Here is a 12588-nt window from a genome sequence, read left to right as displayed (position 1 = left end):
TAATGTTTTGATACACGTCATTCTCTCTTTTTCTCTTTCTCTTTCCATTTTATTTTCAATGTCCTAGTAATGAGTGCTCGGTATGAATGGCACATACTAAAGTAGCTTTTAAATTTATGGGATGTGTAGTGCGAAAGCAAAAGCAATTTCTTACTAGCAACACAATGGTCTTGTAATCGATTGATTACTTTTCCAGAAGTGAACTTATTTTCTTGTAAATTTTTTATTAAATTTGCAAACCATAATCAAAATTCTATAGTACAGTTCATACGAAATCAGAACAAATCAATTAAAATAATAATGGTAATGATAAATCACAAATAACTTATCAATATTAATTATAATCTAATTTTAGTGAAATTGTCAAATTATAATTGACAATAATTAATAATTGATTCCGGAATGTTCTTTAAAGTCTGTGTTGGGTTAGTTTTGACTATCTTCTAACAGCAATGGGGCTTACAAGTGGCTTTATAACTTTTCATTCAAAATTTATCACTGTAATTATTAAAGTAATTCAAGAAAGAAATTGTGTTTATTAAGATCCCAGATGTAAGAAAATTGAGAGCTAAGGTAACGAGTTTGCTCTCTGAACTAATTTGCCCTCTCAATGTTTGTGTTTCGGATGAATATTACTGGGCTGCCTTTTAAGCAGAAACACATGTTTGAACACTATTTAACCTTGGCATTGTATGAGAGCCTGAAATATTTGAACATACTTATAAAATCATTAAAAAGCATTTAAAAAATAAGTAGTTGATACGGGTATGTCAGCAAAATCTTATTGAAAATCTAGTATAATTCACATATAAAAGAAGAGAGATTGTTTTTTAAAATATTTGTCTGAGATTGTTCTGAACTCGCTCCTCAAACTAACAAATTTTATACTAGTATATCATGTATACGAAAGATTATTATTTAAGACAAATTCAATCAAGCTGTTGTGCGTTTGGAAAATCAAAATTAAAAAACAGAAAGATGACAATGATTATGAAATTCCAACCTTCTGCTATAAACAAAATACTTTATATATACAAATGGAAAAATCATCCAATTTAAATTTATTTCTAGATTAAACACTGACTATTACATGATTAACAACGACTACTTACATAGCTAGTCGACTATATTAATAGTTAGTCACGATACCATTTTTTAATTGATCTACTTAGTGAATTTAAACTTCAATGTTCTTTCTTGAATATTGTTATTTGCCAGTGAAGAATGTAAATCCCACAATACATTAAAATACAAAATAAGTTTTGTAGTTGAACAAAATGTGTTTAGTATTTACATTATCCGTTTCTTTTTTTATTGTTATTACAGGACGAACAGTGGGAGCACCTCGGGACGTAGATCCTGATAAACTTGCAGAAATGGAAGGAAACGAGCTGACAGACCTTGTGCGTCACTACATGACGGAAAACGAAGCATTAAGGAAAGAAAACTCTGAACTATTCACTACTCGAGAATTGCTATTGAGAGACCAAGAGCTTGTTTGCCGGGAAAATGAGCGGTTGCTGAAAAAACTCGAAGATGTCAACTCGTAAGTTATTGTTTCATAATTTCATTAAGATAAAGGTTTTCTCTCTCATTCAGGCCAACCACTATAAATGTATGGGTGTGTTACGGTTATTTTTCACACTTTTGATACTCCGGTGTAGAGATAAGCTGATGTAATCAGCCGCCTTCATGACTCCTTGCTTTAGGTCCTCATTTGACGGAAGGCTGAGTAAACTTCTCAGCCACATTGTTGACAAGAATAGAACAAAAATAAATCCCATTTCCTTAAATGATCGAACCTGGGTCATTTGGTTGGTAGATAGATGCTGAATTGAAGTTTCGTGTCCCTCCCAGCACCATGGCTATATGAGACGGGTAAGTAGACCTTTTGCATACTATTACAGTATATAACGAGCCACTTTTGGGTAAATTGTAACTTAAAATATATATATATATATATATATATATATATATATATACATCCTTACTTATATATATATATATATATATATATATATATATATATATATATATATATATATATATATATATATATATATATATATATATATATATATATATCCTTACATAAGAATATATATATACTTCCCGACAATGTAATCGGAATCAAAAATTTTGACAAATTTATTTATTTATTTTATAGTAACCAGAAATATCTCGTGAGCGAAGTCACACTGGCAAAAATGAAGTTTTATCTCTTGAAAATAAGGGAATAAAGGTTATCTAATGTATTAATTGTTGTATATTACAATTAGTACAGTTAAAAAAGTTTTCTTCTTTTAGTTTCAAGCAAATTACAGGTGTGATTGCCATCATGAGCAACCTCTGATAGTAACCTTAGAAAACCCTAATAAATATACACTTGACATATTTTTCTCCTGTATGTACACAGACAAATTGTAGTAAATGCATTCATAGCTCAAAATATAATTCTACCTCTACACACAAAATTTGTTTCTGGTATTTAAATAAAATCATACTGGAAGCAATTTTAATAATCAACGTAAAAGTGCAGTAAAATAACCTCAATTTACAAGTTCAAATAACATTTGTATGGTCAGTAATTCTTAAAGCTCTGATTCCCTCAAAATGTTGGGAATACATTAACTAAATTTTACGTTATTCTATACAGTTTCTGGTTCTGTGTAGTGTTGAGTTATACATTGGTTACAAAACAATATATCATAGATTAAGATACTGTCCGAACAAGAAAAGTCAAAATTTCAGTGCTCTTGAAGATCAGTATATTGTTTTCGAATAGAGAATTTGTGATTTTCTAAATGTGGTTTTTCAAATATGTAAGAACAGATGATAAAATTGAATCAATGACAGAAGAATCTACACTAATTACATACGTACATTTTAGAAATAAAGTAACATTTTAAAACTCATACTCTTTTAGTGAAGATTACGGTATTTAATTTTCACTGCCTTCTTCAACCATCGACCGGGTATTTTCAGGAAAAATACTGAGAAAGCTATTATTTGGTAAGTTTGAAAAATACATGAAAAATCTTATCAATTTAATATATGAGAAATTTTAAAAATAAATACTGAACTGTCAAAAATTTTATTTCATTTTGGCTCCCATCACGTTGCCTGGTCAATATTGTCAAGTCAAATTTACATCTATAATTATTTCCTACTGAACTTGTGACGTATTATTAACTTTTCTTAGGCCTTATTTTTTATAGTTTGTAAATATTCGTAGTGCTGTCCATGCATTATTACAGTATCCTGAATTTAGACTATAATCTTTGGTGAAAATGTAGAGTGATATGTAAGTACTATTCTCTATTTGCGATCTAGATTTTTGTTTGTTTTCTCCCAAATGCTTTGTTATATTTTAAACAAAATTTCATTTTCATTGTTTTTGTTGTCCTTTGTGTGCTTTTCAGCCCTAATATTAATATTTTTTGTTGCTTCTATGCATATATAATAACATTTCTATTTCATATAGCGCCTTTGACATTTTGTTGGTGAAATAACTGATATTTTTTATTATTTTCCAAATTTTATTTTATTTTTAGTGGACGCGTCCCCATTTTTTCCTGAAAATTCATCTAGCCTGGCTAATAATTAGCTGACAAAAAGCCTTTAGTAAAATAGGTTGTAATGTATAAATGTTTCATTGTCTTGTTCCTTGCGTCCTGCAGCTAATGTTTTAGATATATTGAAAAATTATCACACTTTTCAAGACATACAGGTTGTTTCAAAACAACAACGACAACGTTGGATGGGAGGTGATTCCTGACACCAAGATAAGGCGAAAAGTAGACCAACCTGGGTGCACAAATGCTCCCTTTCGGAGTTATAGGCTGCCGAAAACATGAAAAAACTGAACTTTAAAGGTTCATAGCTCCAATACTATGGGACCTACCGTAGTCGGATCAAGACTTTATTTAAGAACTAGTATGTGCCCTTTTCAAATATCCATGTTCCAGAATCCTGCGGTACTTCCGCAACAATTTTTATAGAGGTAGTTGGTGAGTACTTCAAATTACATGCCCGTAGCCGAACTCCCTCTACAAAATTGTTGCTTGAGTATCTTAGGATCCTGAAACATGGATTTTTGGATAGCACACATATTATCCCTAAGTGAAGTCTTGACCCGACTACGGTAGGTCCCATAGTATTGGAGCTATAGACCTTTAAATTTTATCTTTTCATATTTTCGGCAGCCTATAACTCCGAAAGGAAGCATTTGTGCACCCAGGTTGGCCTATACTTTTCGTCTTATCTTGGTGTCAGGAATCACCTCCCAAACGTTGTCGTTGTTGTTTGGAAACATCCTGTATAATTTGTCTATACTTAATCTATTACTTACTCCCTTATTTTCGGTTGTAGATATCTGTGTAACATGGCCCTTTCTGCATATATATACACAAAGCTTCATATACACTTAAGAATGCAAAATCTGTTTGTAATCTGATTTAATAAATATGTAACAAATATTCTTCCTGGGGCTGCGGTGGCTCAGTGGTAGAGCGTTCACCTCTGGTGCTTGGGGTCCCGGGTTCGATCCCAGCCCCCGCCAAGTGAACTTTGTGGTGAACAAACACCGTGCTCGTGGGTTTTCTCGGGGTTCTCCCGTTTCCTCCCACTTTCTTCATTCCATCATTTCATTCATTACTCATCAATGCCGTCTCCTTTAGCCTTGCCGGCATAACCGTGGGACGTAAAACTGAAAGATTTCATTTCATTTTCAAATATTCTTCCTGCAATGAGTGATTTAATTGTAATCTATATGAGTTTCGTAGATGGGATATAACTTTTCGTTGTGGTTATCTGTTACAATATTCAGGGGAAAATAGCATTCAGACGCAATACTCTATATTAGATTCAACTAATGAAGTACACTATAGACCTATGTTACAAGTAGTCGCTATATCTAATTCCTTGTAAGCAACAGTGGCGAAAGATTCGATTTATAAATACGATTGCATATTACGCCATTTTCATTATTTTACAGTGTATGTTGTCGCTCTCCCATAATCCCTGCTCGACCAACTTATTCAGCTGAACTGCTGAATATGTCCTTCAATGGTTCTGATAGCGAACTTCAAAATTCCAGTACGAATATTTGGACAAATCCTCTCAATAACAGCACAAATGACAGCACAGTAAATGGGCCTCGCTTTAAGGTAAGTAAATATCTACGAGAGATTTTTTTGGGTTTTAGAGTAGTAATTAACTTGAACGTAAATCTAAGTCTAAATATAAATACAAATAACTATCTAAATCGTGTTTCAAGATGCTACAACTTTTACTAACTACTAGTTAATTAAATGAGATTTAGAATGCCACATCCTTGTTAAATATTAGATTACAAGCACATTTAACCTATCATGAGAAATTTTATACTATATGCAGCAACAGATTGAAAGATTTTTAAGTAAAAAAGACAGAGAAAAATCAGACATGGACTGAACTTTATGTAAGTACTATAGACTAAAAACAAAGTCTTTTTTAAAGCTATATTAGACTTAATTAAATTATCGTAGTGCTTGATTTAATAAAATACCTGTGTTAGCTTGCCCATAGTTCCTCTGTATCGATGCCCATGACCTTAAATTAGATCACCTATCATTATGTGTTGCTATACTATATACATGTCTCTTTCTGAATTCATTTTAACTCTCGAAACAATCCCCAAACTCATACAGTACAGGGACTGTGGAGGCTCATTAGTAGAGCGTTCATCTCTGGTGTGTGGGGTCCTTGGTTCGATCCCAGCTAGCACCAACTAGGCTATATAGTGGACAAACACTGTGTGCATAGGTTTCCTCGGGGTTCTCCCACTTCTTCCCATTTTCTTCGTTCCACTATTTCATTAATTTTCATCATCACGGTCTTCTTTAGTCTGCACGGCATCACTGTGGGGCATAAAACTGAAAGATTTCATCTCATTTGCATACAAAGTACAGTTATTTTGCGTCATCATTTTTCTCAATATAGACATTTTGATAGATGTGAGAGCGCCGTGAGGGGCGCTTTGCTATTGAAAGATGTGAGAGACTCAGGCCGACAGGCGGTTAAGCGTTGCACTCTTAAAAACGACCTGTAAGAGCACTGGCATCAGAAGAAAGACAACTTAGCTTGCATACCTCACTTGATGTCTCTCTTCTATCTTCTTTTCCATCTTCTATCTTCCTTTTTCTGTTACATCTTCCATCTTCTATCTTCTGTCTTCTATTTTCTTTGCCAAACGCCTTCATCACAAGATAATATATAAGATATCACAATTTACAAAATATTGAGTCATTGAATCAACTAAACTATAAGTCAATTAATTTTTATTCATTTTAAACAGATTTTAGATAAAACTGAATAATATATCGTGAGTTTGTTGAAATGTTACGTGCGTAGTTCATTTCCAATCGCATGAAATAGAATATTATCTATTAGATGCTAAGACGTTAATTAATATTAAATTTTTGCTCTTTGTTTACAGCAAGAGATCCTAGACGGCAGAATGTCGACAAAACCACCCCATAGGTTGCCAGACTCTATTAAAAAAGAACTAGAGAAAAGAAGAATTGGTAAAAGGTAAAATAAATAAATAAATTTAAAAAATAGTAATTTGATTAGTAATACCTCCTTGATATACACTCTTATGTTAATAATCGTATTGCATCAAAAGTAAATACCTTGATTTAAATTGCTATAGTCAATATCTTCAATATTTCGTATCTATTGTATCAGCCTTTTCTGAATTCCTTGTTTGTTCAACAGTCGAAGAATATTACAATTTTATCGGTTTCTATATGATCGATTACTTTTCCTTCTAGAATAATATTCGTATAAAGAACATGTATTTAGAATATTAAAGTAGTTAAAATTAATCAATATAAAGAAGAATGCAATTACATTTTAAAATCATAAAGTTACGATTTTTTCTTTCTTTTCTTTACTTTTTTAAAAAAGAAAAGAGTAAAAATAAATTCAAATAAGTACAAGGAAACTATTTTAGTTTAGAAAGGGCATTGTAATATAGCAATACCAGCCCGTGTGATTAGATTTATCGCAAATAATCGCATGAAAGATGACCTATATTTTCAAACTAAATACAACAACACACTGAGCAAAGGCTATGTGATAAAAATATATAACAAGAATTTTAGGAAAATGATCCAAAAATGGATTACAAGATTGTGATCTTGGCCAATAATTAATTTTTGGATCAGGGGCCACAAAATTTTTAAACTGTGCCTAAGTCAAGTTTTCGTATTTTCTACGGAATAAGCATATCATACTGAATTTACTAATAGTTTGGATTTGGCTACACTGTATGTAGTTCTCCACATGTAAGACCTACAAGAAAAGTTTTGTTATAATATATTGTATTTTTTGGGTCAATAATTAGTTTTTGGATCAGGAGCCACACAATTTTTGAACGGCCCCTAAATCAAGTTTTCGTATTTTCTATGGAATAAGCACATCATACTCACTCAGGTAACTGATAGTTTGGATTTGGCTACACTACATGTAGTTCTGCAGATATAAGGCCTACAAGACAATTTTGATTAAAATATACTGGATCTTTTGATCCAAAAACACAAACAGGTAACGGTTTCAACATACTTAGGAAGAAGGAGCGGAAGTCTGATGAAGACACAGTTAGTGTGTTGAAATTGTTACGTATTTGTGTTTTTATATATTTTTATCGCATAGCCTTGCTCACTGTGTTGTGTTTATTTTGACAATATGGAAACAAGACCTAATAGAATAGTTATATGACTTATACGAGTATATGTAAAACAGAATAGAAGAGAAAAGAGTTAAAAATAGAATGTCTATTTAAGGAGAAAAATTAGACTGGAGCCCTCCGGAAGAAAATGTATAGGAAAGATAATCCATACAATTAGAGATTAAAAGAAAAATCTGATACTTCTTATTTTTCAGTATGACAAATATTGCAGAAACGTATAGAGACAAAAGTCATAGACGTCACAATTCATGGGAAAATACAAAGAAAGGAAATGGTTCGGCTGGTTCCACTAAATCCAATGGTTCATCCGATGAGAGCGGCTCAGCGCGAAGAAGAAAGAAACTTAAGGATATTGTAAATAAAGGACAGTCGTCTGATCAACCAGAGTAAGTAAATCTATAATACAACACATTAACATAACGATTGTACCCCTGTATCTTTTAAGATTAACATAGTTTAATAAATTTTGGTTATAGTACTAAATATAATTCTTTGTTATTCTGGTTCTGTCGTTAACAGTCCGAATTAGTTTAATATTTATTGTCTCAGTTTTCACGTTGTTTTAAAACTGTATCACTTTTATATATAATCAAACATTAATAATGTAAACAATATTATCCAAACGTAGACCATTAAAGATTATTGAATGGTAGGGCGTTAAAAGAGTGAAACAAGAACATGTTCTCCTGTGTCTTAATTTCAGCATACTGCATAATTATATATAGTCACCAGCCTACGAGTAAAAAATATTTTACAAGTACATTAAGTATACTTATTTTTTAAATCTTTGCTTGGCTTCCGATGGTGCTATCAATTGGAACATAAATTTCTTCAGATTTCAATGAATAGAGAGATTTTTTTAAAATTTTAAAATCAATCTTTCACAAGTACTCTCAAAAAATATTCACAAAAAAAGGAACATTTTACACAACTCACTACATAAAAATTTAATTTATAAATAATGCAAATTAATAAATATGCATATGACTAGGAATAGTAAAATAGATAAAAAGAAGTGATTCAATTTCTCATTTTTAGACTTATAATGAGAAACTAGTAAATCTGAAAAGTAATAAGAATTTCGCTTTACAAGTATTTTGTTCAACAATTATTACTTTTATCATAATGTACAACGAGTTACATCAAGTATCTACTGACTTTGAATATAATAATAATGCACGTTTATATAAGTTTTGATGAATGAATTGCATTTAATTACATTTTGTGGTGTAATTTTATTACTTTAAAAATTGCATTTCTTAAAAAAAATGCTTTAATTATATTTTGAATTAAATTGTATAATTAAATTATTGGAGTATTGAATTTTCAGGATGCTATTACATTTAGATACTCATGTAAGCAAACAATTTCTGTAGTATGATTTTAATATAACCTATATTGATTTACTTCTTGTTTTCAAAAGTATAGAATTAACCTGTACCATTGGAATCTAATTATCCAAAAACTTTAGTACAAAATCGAATTTATAATTAGTCAATGAGTTCCTATAAAGTATTAGGTTAATTATAGTGTTAAAGTGAAATAATATTTGTCTTCAAATATTACTGACCTAGTCGATATATGAATGAATGAAAAAAAAACCTAAAGAAAATTGCAATGTTTAGCAAGAAGAAACGTTATCCAACTCATGCTCTACAAAGCTACGGAGTACTATTCATATTTATTACATAGAAATTCTTTATTTTGCATATTTTATATCATGAAACTATTATTTTGATAACTTGAATATTACTACTTAAAGAGTACTGGTAAATAAAGAGTTATCAACAACATTGAAAAGCTATATTTAAATCAAAATAATTCGCTCAAAAAATAAAACAAAACTATTTTTGTCCCTTTTTCTATTTTTGTTATCAACAGAACAATCCGAAGGTCCACTTCGCAGTCTCCTAAACGAAATATGGCTACTCCTTATAGAGTATTTTCAACGTATGCCTACTCGCCTACTCATTCCCCAGTAATTATCCAACAAAGACCATTAACACGAAGTCAATCAGAGCCTCACTATGGCAATCGGCCACGAAGTAACACCTTCAGTGGATCGTCCAATGTGAACAAGGAGCTTCACAAACAACAATCAACACCAGCTGCTGGAAGCAGTGGAAGATATTTTGCTGCTGCTGGTGGTAACTACTCATCGATGTCACAGTTACATTCTGCAAGAACGTCTGCAAGCGATCTAAGTGATGTACAAAATGACGATAGGCCATTTAGTGTTGACAGCAGAAGCTCGACAACTTTGCCCTCAAGACTGTTTAAAAGCGAGAGACAAACACCATCACTTGACCGTATACTCGGAACTGAAGACTTAGATTACATAGCATCAGCACTATCAGCAGAAAATGCTCTAGCGAGGGATGTAATATCACGAATTGGTTATCCCCCGCCAGTATCTGCTCAAAATGTACCAAATGGTTATATTCCTGGAAGAAGAACTGGTCACACTTACAACGGATTAACCAATAACTACAGTGTTGCGAACCGAATAGATCCTTTACCAGAAAATCAACATATTGTTAATGCTGATATACATACGAATGATTATGTACCGGAAGAGAATAATGGACTGAATTCATCCTCGTTAAATGAATCTGAAGAACAGGGTTTAATCACACTCCCAGATAGGTCTCAGCTGAGTACCAGTGACTCATATCAACAAATATCTCCTGAGACTACACTAGCTATTTCAGCTGAAGTTCATGATATATCTCCTGATTCAGACGAAGAAGGCATCCAAATGTTTTCACCACCTGAAGAGCGACGGAAAATCAACAGACAACAATCAAAATCTGACGAGAAAAATCCGTTTGGAAGTCTCATATCACTAGAAGAAGAAATAGAATTTTGTCGAAAAGAGCTCAAGAAACCACCACCATTATCACAAATTTCTTCCGCACAACATATTTCCACCTGAAGCAAGTCGCTCAAATGAAATCATCCAACCGAAAACTAAATGGTGAGATACTTTTGTTGTACTGCTTGCGGCTGTTCTTGTTCGTCTATCAGGATCACAGTTAAGAGTAGAGAAAAATTGATTTTCCCGTATATTTTCGTTTTTCTCAGACTACTTATAAATCCAATAAAGCAGAAATATCTCTCGTAATAAAAACAATAGTTATTAAACTGAATTCCATACTAGTGAATGATATTATTATTTATTCTTCCTAATACCTTCGGGTTTTATCCAAGAAATTTTCTGTACACACGAAACTTAAACTTATTGCATAAAACATGATTATTATAACTGAATCAGCAGCTATGTTTAAAAGGTAGCAAAGCTTAGAAAGAACTTTTTTCAAAACAAAACAAAACAAAACAAAAAAAAAGATATGAGCATACACATACAAATGTCTATATTATGACTACGTAATCTATTGGATGTACATCGTTTCCTTAAAACTGATTTTTTTTTATTAAATCTTTATAAAAATTTAATAAAATTTCTATGCATCTATATTATGTCATCATGTATATACATGTTGAATACGTGTATCGCTAACGTAATATTTTCTTCGTGATTTATTTTTTTAAATGTTGATCTGTTACAATTCTATTTTAGATACTGTTGGCTCCCACGGAAGCGAATAACATTTAGCACATTGAAGTTACTTTGACCATAATTCAAATCATATTTAAGTAATCTACGAGAAACGAAAAATGCGAGGAAATTATGTTATCTTTACTCTTAAACATTAAAATTGCAAGCAAGAAACATTTGATGGAAAAAGTTATGTTGCTTTTGCTTAGATCAGAAAGTAGTTCCTTAGCACTAATTGTTTCCTTACTTTAGCCAGATTTTTTAAAAATATAACAACACATGTTTAATAAAATAGATGGTCTCCCGCATAAAATAGCTGGGATTCATGCCCTACAACATTTTTAGAGCATAAAACATTGATATAGAAGATACTGAAACTGATCACCTTACAATTTATAATTTATACATTTCTGTGTGTAGTTCAACGTATTTTGCTAGAGGCGCTCAATTCAAATCTTCGATACACTGAATAGTACTAAGTGTTTACCTTGAATTCCGATTTTCGGTTATCTTGGATGAAAGGAGATTTTCGAAATGAGAGAACGTCCATTAACACGTATAGATGAGTGGAAATCTTGTTTCATGTCTTCTGGAAGAAACTGGGCCCATTCAATGATTTTCTGTAAGCGTCGGGATCCGTCATAGCACAAACTTCAAGGCACACAGGGGCGTAGACTCGAACCCCGTATCGAACCAGCCAAGGTAACGCTCCTTCAAGTGCAAGGGTACTTACGTAATGATACAGTTACCTTGACGAAATTATTAACCAATTAGTCCAGGAATTAGTCTGGTGAACTACTAGACATGTAATACTAGAGTCAGCTCGACAAATGTCTAGTAGGTATTATTCATCGGTACTCAAATCGTTGAAATCAGTCACTGTTTCGACCCATTGGACTTCAATCGGTTGGGACGAAATTACATGTAATTCTTCACAGATAGTCAATCTTCTTCCAACAGGTCCAGATAGTGTCTTTGGGCCGGTAATGTCCCATCGAGGTGTTTAACTAGGTGTTAGAGAGGAAGTTTATTCATATGAAATTAGACACATGTTCTTTCCTAACTTATTTTCCACACATACCATTGCTCTACTAACTCTGTATTCACATAAGTTCTATCGCATTCCAATGCAAGTAGTTGTGAAGTATTTGTTCCATTTTGTTCAAGAAACTGGAGAATCACTTTCGCTATTTTGTCTCCATACCCTGAAAACGGAACTTTTCCGAGATATTTTGAGCCGGGTTCTTCCACTAATACAAGAAGAGACCGTGCTCTTCTTTTATCTTTTTTTTCT

The 12588-nt window shown here is 32.1% G+C and overlaps 1 protein-coding gene across 1 annotated transcript in view; it reads left to right on the top strand.

Annotated features, from left to right (window-relative positions):
* The window catches only part of LOC145694013 (kinesin-like protein KIF12), a 183751-nt gene that overhangs the window by 162228 nt on the left and 8935 nt on the right, over positions 1 to 12588 (top strand). Inside the window, exons 12-15 of the mRNA XM_081770155.1 lie at positions 1327 to 1546; positions 4997 to 5168; positions 6479 to 6573; positions 7930 to 8121. Coding sequence (XP_081626281.1) covers positions 1327 to 1546; positions 4997 to 5168; positions 6479 to 6573; positions 7930 to 8121 — 679 coding nt within the window. The remainder of the gene's footprint in view (positions 1 to 1326; positions 1547 to 4996; positions 5169 to 6478; positions 6574 to 7929; positions 8122 to 12588) is intronic.

This window comes from Thermobia domestica, chromosome 9, assembly GCF_964235325.1.
Source record: "Thermobia domestica chromosome 9, izTheDome1.hap1.1, whole genome shotgun sequence".
Taxonomy (NCBI): domain Eukaryota; kingdom Metazoa; phylum Arthropoda; class Insecta; order Zygentoma; family Lepismatidae; genus Thermobia; species Thermobia domestica.
This window is presented reverse-complemented; position numbering and strand designations above follow the sequence as displayed.